General features: G+C 31.4%; 1 protein-coding gene across 2 annotated transcripts in view; it reads left to right on the top strand.

Moving 5' to 3' along the window:
* The first annotated feature begins 1,712 nt into the window (after positions 1-1,712).
* LOC142349438 (potassium channel subfamily K member 10-like) overlaps positions 1,713-23,674 on the top strand; it is a 43,977-nt gene continuing 22,015 nt past the window's right edge. For both annotated transcript variants that reach the window (XM_075400986.1, XM_075400984.1), the window contains exons 1-3: positions 1,713-2,381; positions 5,275-5,543; positions 11,977-12,103. In XM_075400986.1, coding sequence (XP_075257101.1) covers positions 2,339-2,381; positions 5,275-5,543; positions 11,977-12,103 — 439 coding nt within the window. In that variant the 5' untranslated portion in view covers positions 1,713-2,338. The remainder of the gene's footprint in view (positions 2,382-5,274; positions 5,544-11,976; positions 12,104-23,674) is intronic.

The following is a 23,674-nucleotide window of genomic DNA, read 5'->3' as shown; positions in this document are numbered from 1 at the left end:
CATACTTTTAAATAAGATTTTCGTCTGATTTGAACAAATTTTTGGTTTTTTAAGAGCTAATTTGATAAGAACGGTATGTAACCTGCTCATATTAAGGGTTTCTGTGGCTCTAACATGGAATTTATCGTATATATTAACAGCAACGATAAACTGTAGCTGCTACAAAACGCCAAATGAAATATTTCTCAAACACATGAGACTTTCATTGAGGATACTCCTCTAGAATTCGTTTCGACTCTAAATTTAATTCACCATGCTAACTGCAAAAAAGCTTTAGCGTGGAGGAGACTTTTTTGTCAAACTGAGTTAAACAATTGATAAATTGTTAAGCGTATCCGGTCATTATTGATTCAATAAGAGCCGATGAATTTACTGGGATCAGAAAGCGAAGTCTTCTTTACTATCCTGATATTCGAGAGAGCATTTCAAAAAAATTTCCCATACGTTTGGTTTTTGACACTTCTAAGGAAGATTAAAAGACTAAATTACCGAGAAATTTTCTCATAGGTTTTATGTAAGGGAAATCCGAGCGACATGGAATGAGGAATTTTAAAAGTTTTTTAAAGAAAAACAATTTGGTCTTGAGTATCATTCTACCAGTTATTCTATAACGGTCATGGTAATATAAAATGGACAGTTACTATTAGTTTTCTATTAGTATAGTAAACGAGAAAAGTATGAGAAAAATGGAATTTTTTGTTTTCCATTTTCCAAAGAATACTCCATGGCTAGTTAAATTATTATTAGATACCACAGTGGACTTCCAAAAGTTACATTACAGGATCTTGCAGCAAACTAGCAAGATGACAATAAAAATTTTGCAGATATAAGAACGGTTTCAACAAGCTTTAGCATGATGAGTACCTAGCAAAAGGTACATTTCACAAGTTTTTGGTAAGGAAAAGAAAAAGTATAAAAAAACATATTCCGTGAACAAAATTAAGACATTCAAAGTATTTCTATTCCAATTTGTCTCTTAAGACACACACTCAATCAAAAAATTTCTGTCCAAAATGAAGATCGTGCGTCAATAAAAACCAACGAGGGCGGAGTTCGACCAGCGTGAACTTGCAAGAATCTTGCATGATAAATATTCGTCTGGCAATATCTCGCAAAATAATTATTTTTTGCATCAATCTTCCATGATCTCGTAAAATAACCATGCGGTCGCGCCTGGATATGTTGAGAAAAACAAGATTGTCTTCAATTTAGAATATTTGCTTTTTAGAAAAATAAACCGATATAAGCACTGATTCATCGCTGCAATTCATATGCTGAATTCTTGGGCGACCTTTGTCCGAGATTGTGAATGCCCGTCTAAAATATTTATTGTAGAGCATTGATGCGTTATTTTGAATTTTATTCCATCAATAACACCTGAGCGTATCGGTCGCTTCCAAAATAAAAGAGAAAGGGAAAACAAAAAGAAAAACAAAAGGGAAAAATACTCTCAGGTTTTTGATCCTTTTGTTTTATCCTAATCTTGTCTGCGAAACTGCTCAATGAAAAAGCAAAGCTGTTATTGATTTGAAAAAGCATTTAATTATTCACTGGGATTTTTCAAGTCTTCGTGCACAAATAGACAACTGCTGTTTTATGATTATAAATTATGCATCAAATTTCAGACAAATTTGCTCCATTTAAATTCAGGAATACAGATAATTGTAACGAAAGCACTTGAAAATTTCAAACCGAAATCAGCGCGCGGGACATTATCATATGGCACAATAATTAAGAACTAAAAGACCAAGCAAATTTCAGCGCTTATTTTGTTTCGGTGCGGTATGAACCTTTTTTTTCGTGCAATAATGAAAAAAACCGTTACACCATTGATTAGTTACTAGAATTTCACAATTATCGGACCTGTTTTATGCAAATAATTTGCGAATTCGGGATTCAGAACCATAAAAACGTCGCATTTATCACGTTTTTCGTTATTTTTCGTTACATTTTCCTGTTAACAGGAGAAAATTTGTTTACAAAAACAATTTGTTTGTTGCCGCAAGCGAGCAAATTTTTCCTCATTACCGTGGAAAATTCATTTGTGAAGTGTGTATTGGTATAAAATGGCTTTATACATCTAGCTATGATATTCTTTGCTTATTTTTCCTACATTTTGCTCTAATTAGCGGGGAAAAATTATCGACATTTTTTTCAATTTTGAACCATTTGAAGCTTATCTTTTATTTTGCTCATTTTATTGATTGACGGTGGATTATTTGGATTTGGAGGGAATTAAACAAATATTAAAAGGTTTGACACAAAAGCCTCAAGTAGATTCTCCTCAATTTTTGCTTAATTATTTATTTTATACTCTTTGTTTACTTGTTTTCCAACCATGACCGCTGAGGAAGTGAATAAATGTGAAGCAACAACACCAGGTAAATTATTAATTTTTTCCTGTGCATTTCCAAAATCTAAAGATACATATTGATTACAAAAAAAATGGAATTAAATTGATTAATTCAAGTTTATATAAAAGGAAAAAAAACTGGGATGTTAATGACATTTCTGAGTATATCAAATCTCAGCAAAACTGAACACTAGAAAACATTTAGCTCAATTTTTCCTCGAACTTTAAGCAAAAGGTATCTAAAACTTTGCTGAATTTACCTCAAAAATTGGAAACTCTTAACCTAATTGAGGCTTCCGAAATCTCTGCTGAAAAGAACAAAAAATGTATGATAAAGGTGAACCTTTGCAAGAATTTCATCTCATGCAGTGAACGCGACGAATAAAATATATCACCACAATCGTTACAGTTTTTCAACGTTTCAAATTTTTTATAAAGCGGCGAGTGTCATGAAATGCTGAGAAAAAGAACAATTTGGTGCAGATTACTACAGATTTTTTCTGAAAACTCACACCTACCCTTCACTGACTATACTAAAATTCAAAAAAGAAAAAAACGGCTGGGTAGCGTAGCTTGAAAAATTTGTCGGAATAAAAAATATAACGGAAATTAAATATTTCACAGCTGGAAATTTCTTGCCTAGAAATTTCAACAGCCAGACAATTTTCGAACTATGAGTAAATCACTCATAGAAACTGATTGAAGAATTTATCGTTCTTTGGAAACAATTTCATTGCAACGACTTGTCACTTTTTGGGCCTCCAGCTTTCAAGGTTGTTGGGATATAGATTTTTGCTTTACTCTTGCAATATTGGAGAAATACAAGAACATGACATTAATCCATGATACATGCTATTGAGTTCAACCCTGAAAAAAGAGTTTTTTTGGACAATATCAACAGCATCACGTTGCTTTGATAGAAATAGTGACAATTTGTTTTATTTAGAATTGCTAACATTAGGAAAATCTTGTAAGTTAAATTTACTTAACTTTTTTGCTTTCAAAAACAATTTATTTATTGTTTTTGCAGTGATACTGCTTAGTGCAACAAAATTCAGCCCGTTTGTGATGAAAAATGTTTGATATCTTGTCCTGTCAAAATTGTGATAAAGATGTTCTTTTCAACTATCTCATTTTTTGAACTATCCACTGAAAAAAATTTATCGTGTTGGATCTGATAAATGAGATCTGTTTTTCGATAACATCATAATCATAATCATTTGATGTTAGCGTAAGGACGCATTGACAAAATTTGTTCAAATAGTAATTGATTGTTTTACATTTATATCATGTTGATGGATTGTAAATTTCGCTTCCTATCAGCTATTTCAGTATATGCAACAATTATTTCAATATCAACTTTAGTAAAGTTTTGAGAACTGTTTCTTAACATTTAACGAATTGTCTTCAGAAAATTGCGTTTTGTTTCAGTTCAATTTTTATTTTTTGAGCTGGATAACACACCATATAATTATGTCATGAAAATTTAAAAGGGAAAGTGCTGAATCATTGCATTTTGCTAGTTGAGAATACTGGGCAAAGAAGTTCAGTTGTAATTATTGCTTAGAGATCTATGATAATTGGTATGGGACTAAAGAGAATATACGAAAACAAAATTTATGCGTGTTTTCTATTGCCTATCAATGAATAACGAAAAGTAACATATGGACAAATTTTCGATGATTTCAATTAGTAAGGTTCAAATGCAAGTAAGGTTTAATTGAGAAGTGGCATCTGAGAAATAAATGGTTGTCGGAACTCTAATCTATAGGCCTAATTTTTGTCAACTTTTTTCTAACTAATCAATAGAAAGCGTCCGATTATAAAGTTTTCAAATTTTTCCAGTTGAATGCTGATTCGTTTTCATCTTCAATCTTCTAAATTCAAAGAATTTGAAGTGGATTGTTTTTCGGCCGGCTCTCATACTCTCTTGGCTTGTTTCTCTAAAAAGTCAAAAACTTTCTGAGTTTTTATTCTAGTGGCTCAGGTTCTCTAAGAAGTTTATCTATGTCATCCACTTTTTTGCAGTTGCTAATTGCAGATTTCTTGTTGTTTTAATTACAGCAAATATAGTATATAATCTTTTAATAAAACTGTTTTCTGTTATTAAGGAACCAAAGCTTTATTTGGTTCATCAACATTCGATGAGATAATTTTGGATCTACTTCTCTAGAATAAATCCACTTCTTAGAAATTTTAAACCCAATCTTTGAGAAAGTGGCTTTTTTATTAAAGTACCAATGATCTAGCACAGTTGATTAATAGAACACGAAAAAAATTTGAGAACTCTCAAGCGTTCGAAAAAAAAACGGATGATGGCAGTGTTTTTGGTGCTTAATTAATCTTTTTTATTAATTTCGAGCTTTTGCTCATTTTTTTTCAAAACACGCGAATCATCTCTATGCTAGTAAAATTCAACTTCATTTTTCTGACAAAATTTTTAGGGTATTCAAAACTTATACGGCATTTGCTTAGTCAATATCATATGTAGATATTCTGTTTTCCCTGTTTCTAGATTATGTAATTTTGAACCGGCGAAGCCTCAATCATGCGTTCATATTTGTCTCAACTTAACAGTTTTGCTTACTATTCACCACACAAAAATCCATGTCAGTTTCGGAGAGAAGTGAAGAACTTTTTGGAAGGGGAGGCATTGAAAAGATTCAAATATAAAAGTTACCCTTCAGGATGGAAAGTTTTCGAGAAAATTTAATTATTGAAACTTGATTTCTCCCCTAATCTGGGGACTACCAAGCTGGTTGTAACCATGTTTGGTTGAATTCAATATTATTATTATTATTATTATTATACCAAGATTCGGTCCGTGATCTCAGCAGGTATATAATTTAGAGTGGGATTTGAACAAATAAACAAAATATTGAGTTTTAGAATGGTTAGAACTTTTTCGTATTTTTTTCCAGAATGGACACGCAAGTCAACCTTCACAATGGTCAACTCCATCCTTGGTGTCACCGCCTATTTGATGTTAGGCGCCCTCGTCTTCTCAGCCCTTGAGCTACCCGAGGAGGAAGATAGACTCAGACAGCAGAAGAAGGAAGCTGAACAAATGGCGGAGGTCTTAGTTGAGACTCTCATCAATAATACTCTGTTGCGAGCTTGTAATGAGAGTTACAGCGAGTGTGAGGCTTTTATTGACTGGGGCGATGCCTATAATGAGTCATATGCTATGGTGAGTCACATAATAAAACTAATTTACTGTGATCTGTCCCCCATCCCCTCGCCTGTTTCATAAGCATTAGTCAACATGAAAACTATGAACGCGTCGAAAAAACTGAACAATTTAAATTTTCATGTTCAATATCGAAAAATAAAGAATCAATGGTTTCGAAAATTTTGCTCCGTTATGTCTCAGATAGTTGTAATAGTTGTTTTAAACATTTTTCGCGGCAGAGTGCGGAAGATATTAATATCTTTTTTAGTAACTCTTATACTTCTTAGATCAAAATCTGAAACACTTCACAGCCAAATTTCTCCATCTCTTCTATTTGAGTTGAGTGTACATAGTTCTAAGTTATGCACTGGAGTAAAATCATTGTTTTTTACATGTTATACGGTCTAGTCTAGATCGAGGTAATTGTTGATGCAAATGCAAAACAAATTTACATTCCGCTCGACTAAAAGCTTGCTAAACATTATAGTACAAAACAGATCGAATGCTGAAAAGAGTATTTGCAAACTCGATGGATTGAGTTCCAGAATTTCTACTTTATTACAGTACTGATTGTCTTTGAAATATGGCTATTTTGTTCAAAATAAAAGAACGGCTCGTGTGCGAATGTTCATATTTACCACCAAAAATTGTCAGAGAAAATATTTGTTATTACAAGATTAGTTTTCTCCGGCAATTAACACTTTTAAGCAGTTTTGAGTTCCTCTTTCTGCGAAAAATACTCTTATTTCTACCAACCATATTTTTATAAGCAACTATAACTAATCAAATCAAGAATTTGGAATTTAAAAATATATCCTTTCAACAACGAATATTGACAAAAAAAAGCTACCGAAAAACATTTTTCTCAAAAAAACTTGTTCAAGCACTCAAGAAATTTCATGTGAAAGTTATAATTTTGACGTTTTTTGAATTGCAGATCTACCAATAAAAATTTTTTTATCGTAAATTTACGAAATTGTGCCTTCCGAGGTCTACCCCCAAATGTACGTTAATGAAGACTGCAAAGTTAGAAAACAAAAAACGGGGTGATAACCACAGCTTACCTGGCTCAAACAAAATCTCAAAATATCCAACAACACTACTTTTGATTTCTTTGAATTTTTTATTTAAAAAAATTTTTTTGCAGACTTTTTGTTATCAATTTTTTCTCATTTTATTTCCAATGATGATTCGTTGCTACGCTAGCCAAGTAAACTAAACAGCAGTTTTTTGAAGTGGCTTTTATCATCTGCTTTTTATATAAAAATTTCACTGTCGTGGAACACTTAATGTTTTGAATTCAAATAGATCAATATCTAAAAACAGATTTATTTGAATCGTGAGCCATTTTTAATTTTTGTCTTATCTGTGTGGTATTTTCTACTTGTTCACAATACTTTTGGATTTTACTTGCTACTTGCTTTGTGGCTCATAATTGCTTTGTGGATGCCACTTCCACAAAATTTAAATGCTTTCCGCATTGAACAAAAGTGGGCACCTCAAATCGCTAGCCACTTTCTTTCGAAGTAAACTGTTTTGGTACCGGTGGACGCTCGTAATGAATCTTTTGACAAAATTTAGAATGTTTTTTGAAACAATCCCTTGAAATGTAAGAAAACTTTTAAATTTGTTTATTTTGTTGAGACTGAAAAAAACTTTCTTGTTTTTCATGCATTTGATTGCAATTTATTGATATCTTAGCCAACTGGTTTCAAAAAATTAGAAAAATAGTGAAAATATTATTTCAAAATACGGAATAATCAAATGATGATCAAATGAACAATCAACAAATGTTGGTTTTCTTGTGCTTTTAGCAATTTCCTTTCGGAAATACTATTTTTATTCATTTTTTCTCAGTTAAAAAAACAAAAACTTGTATAAGTAAAAACTTTCGTTAAGCCAGTGAAGTATAGATTGGGAAGTATTCGAGTCTTTTCAATTTTCATTCGAGTTTATTAATGGTTTTTTAAAGCTGTAAATTCTTTGTTGATTTTGATATGAATTAATACTATACTCTTGAAACATACTTAAAGATATTTGTTCCGACCCCTCTTGAGGGGGAGGAACTATATACCCAAATGGGTTTTTTTTGTTCAGTCAATTTTGGCCGATCCATATATTCATCGTAGAGAGTTGAGACTGGTATCATTAGAAAGCTTGTCCAGCGTAGAATATGGAAGTAAAAAGATTTTTTGATTTTCGTTTTTGACGGGGAGATATCGAGGTTTAAACTTTCGAGAAAATGGAGTGAATTCCGTTGTTTTCATTCAACTTTTTCGAAATTTTTGACTAAAATTTCGCCAATTTTGATAAAGTTTAAAACAATTTGTCAAGAAAATGTTGCTGATCTTACGTTTAAAGACAAACTATATTGTCGGCTACATTCATTGAAATGTTTGTCACAAATTCCGGCTAAATAATTCACAAAATTCAGACTTTTCATCAAAAACAGCACGAAATAAGTTTCTTTAGTCCACTCTGATTAAATTCACACCGGGAAGTTCACACCCAAACACCACTAACACAATCTTTTTAGACTGAAAAGAGGGCTAATTCCACTTCAACTTCCGTTGAGAGTGCTCTGTAAATAAAACTTGCCGTTTTTTGCTAACTTTATTCGTTGAATATCAAAAACGCAGCATGTACTTTTGATTTTTTAACTAACAAAAAATCTATATCAATGACATTCCAATTATTAAATATTCCTAATGGACAATCAGCATTAGCGGGACTAGTTCTGTACCTATCTTGGACAGTTGCAATCCAAAAAAAATCGGATTGTCTTCAGTCGGTTTTTTAATACAAAAATTTCGAACTTTTTTATATTAATTAACTAACAGAACATTTCAAATCAAATCTCACTAGTGATAGGTTCTATTGGCTTCCTAATTAGCTCAAAATTATTTTATCTAGTTGATTGCTTGAAAGCTTATGGTCAATTTGACTTTTAAAATATTTGATTTTTAAATAAAAAACGGCTTATTGAACTTTTCCTTCACTTTTCTCTTAATTTCATCATTTTGTAACTTAGTGTCAGCAATCAAAAAGTGCTCCTTCTTTCTGCCGAATTCAATTTTAGTCTTTATTGCGGTTTTACGCTTTAAGTTATGGGTTCTGGCTTTGATACTACTAGATTTCACATTTTTTTTCTTAATTTTTAGGTATTTGCCCATTTTTCATGTTTTCTAGTTTTGTCAAATTATCATGTTATTGTCTGTTCATATATCAAATTTTTCGCGTTTAAAATAACGCATAATTGATATTAATAAATCTTTAAAGATATAGATTGTGTTTCTTTACCACTTCGACAGTACTTTCTCGAAGAATTTAATTGAGTTTTTTAATTTTGTCTTTAACTATCGTTTTTACTTTTTCTTTTCAGTCGTATTTAATTTTCTGTACAATGAATCGGTTGATTGGCTTTTCCTGGAAGAGTGAATGAGCCGATGTTCTGATTTTAGAAGATAGATAATGGATTTCATGACTTTGAAGACAATTGTTTTCCAAAATGAAAATTAAAACATTTCAACTTCGCAATTTTGTTCCTTTTATTGTCTGTTTGTTACCTGGTCTCATTAATTAAAGTTTAATGACGACATTATTGTTGTCAGGGGAAAGTTTCACAAGGGATTGGTGTCACAAAACCTAAAGGATTTGTTATGACTTTACTGGCTTCGACACGGGTTTTTCACAAAAAAAGTAATATAATTTTTGATTTTTGTCATTTATAACGTTCTTTTTGTGGACCTAAGACTCGCTCCGGATAATTGCAGGTCTCGAGGTTATCCTTTGGAACAATGAACGGAACTATTCATTTTTTTCATTTTGTAATTATGGCTTTCATGTTTTTGGAATCAATTTTTTTTCTATAAAAACAAGTATTCATGATCTTGCTTTTTTCTTTTTGATCTAATTGTTACCTAGTTTCACTAAAGAGAGGTCTCAAAATACACATCACGGGAAGCTGTCAAATGGTATTGGTGTCACAAAATTTAATGTTTTAAGATAATTCGTTGTGACTTTACTGGCTTCCACACGGGTTTTTCACAAAAAAAAAGTAAATGAATTTTTGATTTTTGTCAAATTTGACGTTCTTTTTGTAGACGTAAGACATATTCTGGATAATTGCAGGTTTCAAGGGCTTTCTTTCAAAAAATGGTTGAACCTATTCAAATTTTTCATTTTGTAATAAATGGCTTTTATGTCTTTGGAAATAATTATTTTCGAAAAAAAACAAGTATTGCGTAATTTTGCTTTTTTTTCTTTTTTGTCTAATTGTTGCTTATTTTCAAGAATGAGCGGCCACATAACACATTATCGGTGTTTGACGAATGTGAAATCGAACATATTTTGGGGGCCAAAGTATGGCTTTACGACTTCCAAATCATTTTATGGCAAGTTTTAATTGAATTTTAGTTTGTTGTCTATTTGTTGTTCTTTTGGTAACTGCATAAAAAATTGAATACCAGGAGTTCTTAATTCCCTTCTATAGAAGCATTGGTAATTTTAAACCTAGGGGATATTTTAGTTGATTCCTAATGGATTTCTTTACTTTGAAATTAATTATTTTTTTTTTTAAAAAAATCAGCGAATTTTCTAACTTTAAAGTTTCTGTTCTTTTTTGTCTAATTGTTACCAAGCGTTATTATGAACTGGTGGAAAAACATTTTTTTCTGGTGAATTTCAAGTTATTTTGTTCTTTTTTAGTTTTATCTGACCTTATTTTGACTTTGTTTATTAAGTTTTTTTTTAAAACGGACATAAATTTTTTGATGTAATTAATGTTTGTTGTTGTTGTTTGATTTTGCCATTCGTCTTCGCTCGCTTTCTTAATATCGCCATATCTCATCAATCTAATGCATGATTTTTTACTCCACTGAGATATTTGCTTTGGAGGCTATCTTTTCGTTCATACACCAGTTTTTTTTTTGAAAAAAAACTTAATTTTTTGTGTTTTTCCATCTGTTCCTCATTTGGTAGACAATTATGCTAAAATTGTAGATGAGCGGGGTCGGAACCTTATGTGCAATCGCACATTACCGAGCCGCCTTGTTTTTTTTTGACTAAAGAGTCTAACCAGAGTGACCTGACCCTTTTATGCATATGACTGTGACTAAAGAGTCTAACCAGAGTGAGACTTGTTTTTTCTGTGACTAAAGAGTCTAACCAGAGTGACCTGATCCTTTTATGCATATGACTGTGACTAAAGAGTCTAACCAGAGTGAGACTTGTTTTTTCTGTGACTAAAGAGTCTAACCAGAGTGACCTGACCCTTTTATGCATATGACTGTGACTAAAGAGTCTAACCAGAGTGAGACTTGTTTTTTCTGTGACTAAAGAGTCTAACCAGAGTGACCTGATCCTTTTATGCATATGACTGTGACTAAAGAGTCTAACCAGAGTGAGACTTGTTTTTTCTTTGACTAAAGAGTCTAACCAGAGTGACCTGACCCTTTTATGCATATGACTGTGACTAAAGAGTCTAACCAGAGTGAGACTTGTTTTTTCTGCGACTAAAGAGTCTAACCAGAGTGACCTGACCCTTTTATGCATATGACTGTGACTAAAGAGTCTAACCAGAGTGAGACTTGTTTTTTCTGTGACTAAAGAGTCTAACCAGAGTGACCTGACCCTTTTATGCATATGACTTTGACTACAGAGTCTAACCAGAGTGAGACTTGTTTTTTCTGTGACTAAAGAGTCTAACCAGAGTGACCTGACCCTTTTATGCATATGACTGTGACTAAAGAGTCTAACCAGAGTGAGACTTGTTTTTTCTGTGACTAAAGAGTCTAACCAGAGTGACCTGACCCTTTTATGCATATGACTGTGACTAAAGAGTCTAACCAGAGTGAGACTTGTTTTTTCTGTGACTAAAGAGTCTAACCAGTGACCTGACCCTTTTATGCATATGACTGTGACTAAAGAGTCTAACCAGAGTGAGACTTGTTTTTTCTGTGACTAAAGAGTCTAACCAGAGTGACCTGACCCTTTTATGCATATGACTGTGACTAAAGAGTCTAACCAGAGTGAGACTTGTTTTTTCTGTGACTAAAGAGTCTAACCAGAGTGACCTGACCCTTTTATGCATATGACTGTGACTAAAGAGTCTAACCAGAGTGAGACTTGTTTTTTCTGTGACTAAAGAGTCTAACCAGAGTGACCTGACCCTTTTATGCATATGACTGTGACTAAAGAGTCTAACCAGAGTGAGACTTGTTTTTTCTGTGACTAAAGAGTCTAACCAGCCCAAGTTAGGTGTGGGCAACAGGTACTTAGGTGGTGGAGAGGGTGGTCCGGGGTAACCAAAGTTTGAGTGGCGCCGTTCCGTCTCGGCCATACCTGAGTTTGCTCTGTTCGGTCTGGCCCATACCCAATTTCGGTCTGTTCGGTCTGGTTCATACCTGTCTTGGGTCGCAAACGTCGTCTCAGATTTCCAATATTTGTGTAGATAGACGAGTTACTGGCGTCGCTGGGCTACAACCAGTTCAAAGTTGACCCGAGCAGTGATGAGATTGTGACGTCATGGGACTTGGCGGGGGCTGTCTACTTCTGTATCACTACAGTCACTACTATAGGTATAATCGAGATTTCTGGAAACAATCAATTATTACCAGAGTCAAGGAATTTTGCCAAAATTATGTAAGATAAGCGGTAAATAGCGATGAAAAGTCAGAAAATTCACTGTGCTCTTCTAAGCGTAGATGTTACCTAATTTTGTGTTTTTGAGCGTATATGCAATGAATTAAATTCAGAATTAAAATCAAGTCAAATTAATTATTTAAAAATTTATGCATGCCCTCATGTGTCTCTCTGTCTTCATTGATTTCTCTTAACCTTCTCATCTTCTTTGACAAAAATTCATCTGCGAGCAATTGTTGTTTTTTTTATTGATTCTGACGTTTTCATTAATTTGATCTCCCCGCTCATTGGGTGACTAAAAAAGAACAAGAAAGGTTTCTAACAAATTTTCCCCTATCCTTGGGTGACAAAGTTCACTAATTTGTTCCCACCAATTGGGTGAGCGTGAGAATTCCGGGAATATATATATATATATATATATATATATATATATATATATAAATCAATCATTTCATCACAATCGAGAGTCACGGAGAACTTGCATTGTAGCGAAGCCTCGCATTGCACAAATTGAAACAACTTGAATCGGAAATACAATGTAGAACAAGCCATTTCTGCACAGCAAGCATTTTCAAAAAGTTTGATTTGAAGCTTTTGCAGCAACTTATTTAAAACTCTCAAAAAAGAAAATTCTTCTATCTTAAATACTTAATATCACTTTTTGTGCATCAGATATCAATTATTGTTATGTCTGCATGAGGCTTTAGTTTTTTTAAGTAGTTGTTCAGGAGGTGAATATGAATCCGTATTACTAATTTCAATTTTTGAGACAATCAGGGAAACGAGTTAAAACTAAAATTTCGGTAATATTTGATCGTCTTAGTCCTTACTTCTATTACTTTTTCAGCCACTTAATTTTAAATTTGTTTGCAGTTTTATTTTATTCAACAAACACTTTACTTGAGAGCTCTAAGCCAAACCCTTAAAATCAGGTGGGATCTAAAATATGGTTTAGTTTAAAAAGGCTGGAATTGTGTTTTTAAATACTTTGTCCTTTATTGTTCCGACCCCTCTTGTGGGGGGGGGGGAGGAACTATATACCCAAATGGGTTTTTTTTGTTCAGTCAATTTTGGCCGATCGATATATTCATCGTAGAGAGTTGAGACTGGTATCATTAGAAAGCTTGTCCAGCGTAGAATATGGAAGTAAAAAGATTTTTTGATTTTCGTTTTTGACGGGGAGATATCGAGGTTTAAACTTTCGAGATAATGGAGTGAATTCCGTTGTTTTCATTCAACTTTTTCGAAATTTTTGACTAAAATTTCGCCAATTTTGATAAAGTTTAAAACAATTTGTCAAGAAAATGTTGCTGATCTTACGTTTAAAGACAAACTATATTGTCGGCTACATTCATTGAATTGTTTGTCACAAATTCCGGCTAAATAATTCACAAAATTCAGACTTTTCATCAAAAACAGCACGAAATAAGTTTCTTTAGTCCACTCTGATTAAATTCACACCGGGAAGTTCACACCCAAACACCACTAACACAATCTTTTTAGACTGAAAAGGGGGCTAATGTCACTTCAACTTCCGTTGAGAGTGCTCTGTAAATAAAACTTTGCCGTTTTTTGCTAACTTTATTCGTTGAATATCAAAAACGCAGCATAAACTTTTGATTTTTTAACTAACAAAATATCTATATCAATGACATTCCAATTATTAAATATTCCTAATGGACAATCAGCATTAGCGGGACTAGTTCTGTACCTATCTTGGACAGTTGCAATCCAAAAAAAATCGGATTGTCTTCAGTCGGTTTTTTAATACAAAAATTTCGAACTTTTTTATATTAATTAACTAACAGAACATTTCAAATCAAATCTCACTAGTGATAGGTTCTATTGGCTTCCTAATTAGCTCAAAATTATTTTATCTAGTTGATTGCTTGAAAGCTTATGGTCAATTTGACTTTTAAAATATTTGATTTTTAAATAAAAAACGGCTTATTGAACTTTTCCTTCACTTTTCTCTTAATTTCATCATTTTGTAACTTAGTGTCAGCAATCAAAAAGTGCTCCTTCTTTCTGCCGAATTCAATTTTAGTCTTTATTGCGGTTTTACGCTTTAAGTTATGGGTACTGGCTTTGATACTACTAGATTTCACATTTTTTTTCTTAATTTTTAGGTATTTGCCCATTTTTCATGTTTTCTAGTTTTGTCAAATTATCATGTTATTGTCTGTTCATATATCAAATTTTTCGCGTTTAAAATAACGCATAATTGATATTAATAAATCTTTAAAGATATAGATTGTGTTTCTTTACCACTTCGACAGTACTTTCTCGAAGAATTTAATTGAGTTTTTTAATTTTGTCTTTAACTATCGTTTTTACTTTTTCTTTTCAGTCGTATTTAATTTTCTGTACAATGAATCGGTTGATTGGCTTTTCCTGGAAGAGTGAATGAGCCGATGTTCTCATAATAGAAGATAGATAATGGCTTTCATGACTTTGAAAACAATTGTTTACCAAAATGAAAAAAAAACATTTCAACTTCGCAATTTTGTTCCTTTTATTGTCTGTTTGTTACCTGGTCTCGTTAATGAAAGGCTAAATATGACATTATTTTTGTCAACGGATGGTGTCAAAAAGGGATTCGTGTCACAAAATCTAATGTTTTTAAAGATTTCGTTATGAAATTACTGGCTTGGAGACGTGTTTTCCACAAAAAAAAGTAAATTGATTTTTGATTTTTGTCATATTTGAAATTTTTTGTAGACGTAAGACATGTTCTGAATAATTGAAGGTCTTGCGGGCTTCCTTTGGAAGAATAAACAAAACTATTCAGTTTTTTCCTTTTGTAAATAATGGCTTTCATGTCTTTGGAAATAAATTTTTATCGATAAAAACAAATTTTACATAATCTTGTTTTTTTTCTTTTTGGTTTAATTGTTACCTAGTTTCATTAATGAGAGGTCACATAATACATTATCGGTGTACGACGAAGGTGCAATCAAACATATTTTGGGGGCAAAATATGACTTTACGGCTTCCAAAGCATTTTCTGGCAAGTTTTAATTGATTTTTAGTTTGTTGTCTATTTGTCGTTCTTTTTGTAACTGCATAAAAAATTTAATACCAAGAGTTCTTAATTCCCTTCTATCGATGTATTGGTACTTTTAAACCTATGGGATATTTTAGTTGATTCCTGGTGGTTTTCATTACTTTGAAATTAATTGTTTTTTTTTAAAAAAATCAGCGAATTTTCTAACTATAAAGTTTCTGTTCTTTTTTGTCTAATTGTTACCAAGCGTTATTATGAACTGGTGGAAAAACATTTTTTTTCTGGTGAATTTCAAATTATTTTGTTCTTTTTTAGTTTTATCTGACCTTATTTTGACTTTGTTTATTAAGTTTTGTTTTTTAAAACGGACATAAATTATTTGATGTAATTAATGCTTGTTTTTGTTGTTTGTCTTTGCCGTTGGTCTTCGCGCGTTTTCCTAATTTCGGCATATCTCATCAATCTAATGCATCTTTTTTACTCCACTGAATTATTTGCTTTGAAGGCTATCTTTTCGCTCATACACCAGTTTTTTTTGAAAAATACTCGAATTTTGTGTGTTTTTCTATCTGTTCCTCATTTGGTAGACAAATGCCAAATTTATGCCAAAATTGTGGATGAGCAGGGTCAGAACTTTATGTGTGATCGCACGTTACCGAGCCGCCTTGTTGCGTTTAAAACTCTTACTCTAAAAATTAATATCTAAAACTAATTTTCGAATACTTTTCCCACCCTTATATTTTGTTTAAGTAGAAATTGATATGGTTGAATGTAGTTTAATTTCCTGATTGGTTTTACGATTGAATTTGCTCGCGAAATTGTTTCAATATCTTTTAATCCAACTTCCAAATTATAAAAAATTTTGCGACCGCCTTTGCAATTTTTTCCATTGAATCCAATTTTTAAGTTCTAAATTTAAATTGTTAATAAATAAAACATGTTAGTATAACTCAATTTTTTTACGGTGGGAATTTACAAAAGAGAATTGAATTGCTCATTCCATTGTAAAAATTCATGTGAACTTTAACATGACTGTGAAATTATTCCACTAAACTTACCCGAAACTCACTTATATCTTCAAATAGCATTATATAATTTAGGAAACCTGGCGTTTCGTTTTGAATGAAGAGTTACTTGACATCAAGCGCTTTTTATTATCTGCACTTTAAGACGATAGGTATTTCTTTGTCAATAGGTAGTTATGAAAAGCCAAAAGGCCACACTAAAGTCTTTTTTCAATTTTTCTGGACGCAAAAAAGTTTTTTAATACAAAAGGTTGTTGAAGAAACGTAAAAAACTATAAAAATGAGTTTTGAACTTACAGAAAACAGAAGAGAAAATGATGCCCAAACGTCAATACTGGATTCAATTCTATAATATTAGCAAGTGATTGTGTGTATGATATAGCATTGAGCTTACAGTCTTTTCATCTCACAACATCTCAAATCGCTTATCCGATTAAATTAATTTTCGCATGAAAAGCCCCCGGCAAATTAAAAATCCAAAAGAAAATATTTTTGTAGTAGACAAAAATGAGGCTCAACACGAGAGATTAGGAAATTCAAATCACATTCTTAGGACTCGAGAATCCTATAAAATGATTTCTGGAATTTGAAACTGATGTCTTTTTTCTTTTTGCACTTCCGCGAGAAAGCGGAAAATAAAAATTTTAATCTAACAGTGCGTTTCAGAAAAAATTACAGTTATTTTAGTTTCATTTAAACAGAGTTTTGTTGCAACCATAAAGATTTGAAAATTTTTGGATAATTTATCTGGAAATATCCTGTTAGTTCTTTGCAAATGTAATTGTAATGCAAAATGTAAAAACGCTCTTAATGCAACTGAAAATTTATTTACTAACCGATCATCCAACTATTCCATATTACGATTAAAAGGAGAACATTTTGAGGATAAACTAATCCACATACATTACATGACCAGCCCATCGAGTGGGAACCCAACTGAAAAGAAAACCAAAATCGTTCCCCAATCAAATAAATTTAGGTTCCTGAGAGTAATGTGTATATGGTGGCCTCCGGGCCCCCGAGCCATCGAGACATATACATATTCGGAAAATAAACCAAGTCGTCTGCTATTTAATTTCCCTGTTTTTTACACTACTACATATTCACTCTATATTCACTTCTTATACAATTAAAAACTATCAATTCTTGTCTCACTTAGTGCAAACCACTAGTACAGTAAGCTGGTAATTAACCATTATCAGACGGATCCGTGAAGCGGTTTCATCGATAGTTCGGGTTCTATCAGTGAAACTGCTTCGCAGATCCCCACCGACTCCGGTGGACGTATCCCAGTACTAGTATAAAACTAAGAAGCACGTAAAACCAAATTGCGAAAAAACTTGAACAAAAAATGAAAATATTAAAATAATTAAAATTTTCATATATTCCCCTAATCAATATTTAACCAATCTAAAACTAAAACTTCCTGTCTCACTTGGCGTAGTGGTTAAATCATCGAGTCTAGTTAAGTTGCTTTAGCAAACGGAAGGTTTGGGGTTCCTTCCTCACTGACTCCAGTGAACGTCCCCCGATAGGCAATGCCGCCTTTCAGGATTCTGATGAAAAAAAAACTATGAAACTAAGTGAGATAAAAAAAACAAAAAAAACCAAATTCACAGTTCTTAAAAAGGATCAGTGAAACTGCTTCGCAGATGATCCCTGCTGTGCGACTGTATATGGGACACACTGTGATGGGTATACAGTCAAAAACACTGAGATCGGTGGAAACACAGTGATAAGTGTTTTTTTTCAATATCTTCTTGAATATTCTCTCTATATTCTCTCTATATTTAATCAAAAAATCAATCAGAAATCAATTTAAATTAAAAATAAGATAAAAAATTAAAAAATTAAAGCAAAATTTACATTTCACTCTTTAAGAGTGATTCACTCTTATTCGGAGTGATCCCCCAGTAGAAATATCGCTCTTTTTCACTCTTAAAGGGTGGTTCCCTCTTTTTGATATTTTTTACACTTTTTATTTCAAATTATCTATACTTTTCAATAAACTTATATTTTCTTTTATTTTTTCTATATTTATTCCGTTATTAATAAAAAATGATACAAAATTATAGTATTTACATGAACAAATTGCCTCTGTTTGGCTAATAACTAATGGACTTACAATTCTAGGATTAATTGTTTTCTGACTCAGATTTCTACTAAATCCTTTAGTTATTTCTACATCTGGATGTTGTTTCTTTACATGAGCCCGTATCCCATCATATCTCACAACAGAAGTACAATATGGACAATTAAATTTACCTGAAGTACAACTTCTACATGTATACTTACTCTCATCAAAATCAGTTAGTGGTTTTATATAATTACATTTATTACAATTTCTGAACTGCGGGGCAGTTGGGGTACCAAGGACTTCGTCCCTTTCACTGATTAATACTTCTGAGTTATAGTTAGGGTTAGGATTAGGGTTAGGGTTAGGATTAGGGTTAGGGTTAAGGTTAGGGACTGAGTTATAGTTAGGGTTAGGGTCTGAGTTAGAACTGGTGTTATAACTAGAATCAGAACCAGAACCAGAACTAGAGCTAGAACCAGAATCAGAACTAGAGTTAGAGCTAGAGCTAGAGCTAGAACTTGAGCTACAACCAGAACCAGAACTAGAGCTAGATTCATTTTTTAAAGAACAACCCCATGGAGAAAAATCATTAGCACAAATAGCACTTATTCTTATATTACCACATATACATTTATCAATTTTATCTTTATGACTTGATTTGTGATGATATTTTAAACAAGCAATGTTTCCACATTTATAGTTACACTCTAAACATTTTATAACCATTCATAATTGATCAAATCTGCGAAACAGTTTGGTAAACCACGAACAAAGTTCGTTCACTGATTTCAATTATACTCAACATATATATTTAGCCAATATCTCAATTAAATCTTTAGTATTATCATTAGATTTGATACACTCTGCTAAATATTTATTTCCTAACGTATTGAGTATATTAGTTTTACATCTCTTATCTAAAATTGCTTCAAGGTTTAATTGCATTTTATTTTTAACATAATTTATAATTTCGTTTCTAAATTCTTCATTATTTATATATAGACTGTTTAAATTCTCTCGTCCCTCTTTATTTAAAATTCTAGTATATTTATGTGTATAACTGCTTCGCTGATGGTTCTTCGACCATGTTTCTCCATCTGTATATTCCCTTTCATGTTCCAGATCTTGATCTTGATCTTGATCTTGATCTTGATCTTGATTTCTGCCAAATCCATAGTTCAATAATGTACTTGTTCTATTCAACATAGTACTCGCTGCAGTTGCCACATGTCCGGCATTTCTTACTGTTATATCAGGACTCATGAAATTATATATCATTAAACCTGAACTTATAATACCTAAAATAGTTGAAAATAATCTAAGACCATTTGCTTTAACCACTTCCTGAGTTAAAACATCATTCTGTATTTTAATACCTTTTAATGTAAGAAGTTTATTAAAATAAAACTGATAATTATCATGACTAATAGTATTTCTATCTGTTGCATTTATCATGAGTGGTTTCATATATGCTATAAGTTTATTTATATCTTCTCTTCCTAACTCATCTTTTAAACTGAGAGCTTTTAAATCAAGGAAACCAACTCTTGAATCATATATCATTGTTCTATTACTATTAATAATAATAAAAGTATTTTCTTTTTTTTATATTTAATTATACCATAACGAAGTTCATCTGACATTCCGTCTGTACGATTATAATGGTTACTATTTACCTCATTAATTATTTTACTAAAGTCATGTTCACATTTATATATCTCATTAAAGTTTTTAAATAGATCAGATCCATTATAAGTTGTTAAATAAATAGTATCACAACTCATTCTTGCTGTATTATTTATTTGAGCTGGTTTATGACACATTACAATCATTTGAATATTATAATGTCTACCTTCAGTAAAATAATAGTCTATATCCTTATTTAACTTATCACCCATATCATCAAGTACTATTACACAATTTCGAAATTTTGGCATATTGTTTTTTTCTGATCATATTCATATCACATTTATTAAATCCAGTATAAAACTTATTAGTCTCGGGATTTATCCAGTCTCTGTCATCTTTACACACTATAACTATATTTTGATCTTGATTTTGGTTTTGTTTTTGATCTTGATTTTGATCTTGATTTTGATTTTGATCTTGATCTTGATCTTGATTTTGATCTTGATTTTGATTTTGATTTTGATCCTGATCGGTGTAACCACTTCGCGGATCTTGATTTTGGACTGAGTATAATTTTAAGTATTGTCTAACAAAATATGTTTTACCCGTACCAGTTCCACCATAGACAATAGTGTGTAATGGTGACTTTTCATATTCAAATCTAACTAGACTCCTATTCATAAATCCACCAAAGCTTTCTTCTAGTTTTGCATATTTACTCGGTATTGAATCAAATACAATAAAACAAAATATAATTAAGAAAATAAAAATTATAACCACGCTACCCGTCTCCATTTTTATAAATGAAAACATAGATAAATATAGACATAATTAGACTTATAATTAGACTTATAATTAGAATTATAATTAAACTTATAATTAGACTTATGGGTCTTCGACCATCCGAGTAACGGTTCCACCGATGCTTCGCAATAATTAGAGTTATAATTAAACATTAATAATATTTATAAGAAAATGCTTATCCCAACTTTTGAGGAATTCAATAATAATTTTAATATTGATAATAGTGCTATGAGTGATATCAGAATAAAAGATATAGGTAAAAATATAAGTCTAACACCAATTGAAATTGTAATGAGAGATCAGACTCCAAATAACATAAGTGAACCCAACTCCAACATTATTGTAAATTTACATCCAACTGAAGGTACACATTGGGTTTTAGTTATAAGAAGAGAAGGTGGTCCAGTGTATTACTTTGATAGTTTTGGTGTAGAAACTCCACCATTATTTTTAGAAGAATATGTTGATCTAGGCTCTTTTGAAAGAATACAACAATATGATGAATCTTATTGTGGGGCTTATTGTTTATACATGATCTATCTTAATGATAGAGGATTTAGAATTAACATTGCTTTGAATATTCTAGTTAATCAATGTAAATATCCAGGAATGTATAATGCGTGTTTTTGTTTGAATTGTAGTAGAGGTTATGTTAACGATAATGTTAATGTTAATGATAATGATAATGTTATTGATAATGTTAATGATAATGATAATGATAATGATCTACGAAGTAGCGTTGCTAATAATGATAAAGATAATGATAGTGATATTGTCATTGATAAAGATCTACGAAGTAGCTTTGCTAATAATGATGATGATAATGATAATGTTAATGATACTGTTAATGATAACGATAATGATAATGATAATTTTATATATCAGGGGACCTGGTTTGCAGATCTATTTGATGAAAAATATCAAAGGAGTAAATCTAATAGGAATAGCAATAGTAATAGTCCTACTAATAATATATCTGTAAACATAAATGATGATCTACAATCATGGCTAAATGATGATGATATAATTACTGAAGCTGAATTCCCAGATAACTTTAGATGTATAATATCTGGTCCTAGTGAATGTGGTAAGACATTCTTATTAAAAAAACTATTTCTAGCTAGTATATATTTTGATAAGCTATACATCATTGGTCCTACTGGTGATCAATATCAGGGAACCTGCTTCGCAGATGAAGGTGTTGATAATGGCAAAGCAAATGTAGAATTTATTAAAGATATAAAAGATTTACCATCTCCTGATAAACTACCCAAAGATTTAAAGAAACTAATGATATTCGATGATGTTAGAGCCAAAGAACCAATTATTAATGAATACTTTTGTAGGGGTAGACATAATAATTGTATTATGATATATCTTAATCAAAACCTGTTCTCTCTGGATAGGCAGAGTGTTAGAGAGAACTGTAATCTATTTATTTTATTTGAACAGAGAGGTAAAGCCCTCATATCTATATATCAAGATTTCTTTAATAATGTGGAACTTAGTTATAATGATTTTGCTAATATATGTAATAAGGTATGGAAAGAGCCTTATAATTACATTGTCATTGATATAACTAAAAATAAAAATATTAATGGTAAACTAAGAATTAATTGGGATCGGAGAGTTTTGTAGTTTAGTTTAAGTGTAAGTCTAAGTCTAAGTCTAAATCTATGACTATGTCTAAGCCTAAGTCTATGTAAAGTCTAAGTCTAAGTCTGTAACTAAATCAAACAGACCTTCGGTCTGCTAACTATATTAGATGTAAAGTAAAACTTAATACATCACCATTAAAGTCTATAGGTCTTCCATGCTCATCTTTAATATGAAACTCTATATATTCTATTCTATCTTTAATTACTTTTTGATATAAGATATTAGTTGGTATAATATTTATCAAGTAACCTGGTGGTTCAGTTAGATTAAAAGTATATAATATGTCTATATCCTTACCATTATCTTTAACACCAGATATCACATTACAATGAATGTTAATATTACTAAAAGCCATAATATCAACAATTTTCTGAGATGTATATTTACCTTTATTGTAAACTGTTTTTCTAAATCCTAGTAATGGGGCTATTGAGTTTTCTATGTCAAAGTTAATTGCACCTTGTTTTACTTCCATTAAACTTTTCATTGTGTTCTTATCAATTTCTATTATAACATTACCATTAGTTTCTTCTTTTATTAATTCTGCTATTTCATATAATTCATATGCACCTGGTGTAATACCTAAAAGACGGGTATTTGACCATGTTTCACCTTGGGTATCATATATGAGTTGATTGTTCATTCTATTCACATTAAACACTGAGTTATAAACTGATAATCTAATTAAACCTAATTTTGTTTTATTAAGTATAGGTTCACTAAAGTTAAACTTTTCTGTTGGCTTTATCATTCTAAAGTTAAGTGTGTGTTCTTCCTTAGTTTTAGTTAAAGCTTCATGTATCTTTTGTAGTTCCCATAAGATTAAATTGTCTGTCATTTTTTTTATATTCAAATATAAGATTAAATTTCTAGTTATAATTATCTGCGAAGCAGGTTCCCTGATAGCTTTGGTTATGGTGAAACATCTGTGAAGCCCCATAGTCATAGTTATAGTCATAGCAATAGTTATAATTATAGTTAAACTTTTTGGTTTATAAAAATGGATTTTAATTTGGATGCAACTTATGGTTATAATAATGATATACACAAAAGTAAGATTATAAAGTATGAACCAAATAATCTGGCAACAATAAATACAATCAATACTAACATTAATATTATACTCAATAGAGAAGAGAATCATTTAAATATACACGATTCATATCTAGAGATAGAGTTTGTTGTATCAGATGATGCTGGGGGTGTATTTGCTAATAATGCTAATATTAGATTAGTTAATTATGGTATGATGGCATTGTTTAGTTCAGTTAAACTTGAAACTATTGGTGGTAGGACCATTGAATAT

Source organism: Convolutriloba macropyga, chromosome 11, assembly GCF_964194025.1.
Source record: "Convolutriloba macropyga chromosome 11, txConMacr16.3, whole genome shotgun sequence".
In the NCBI taxonomy this organism is placed as follows: Eukaryota; Metazoa; Xenacoelomorpha; order Acoela; family Convolutidae; genus Convolutriloba; species Convolutriloba macropyga.
The sequence above is the reverse complement of the archived record's forward strand: the minus strand, read 5'-3'. Positions and strand labels throughout refer to the sequence as shown.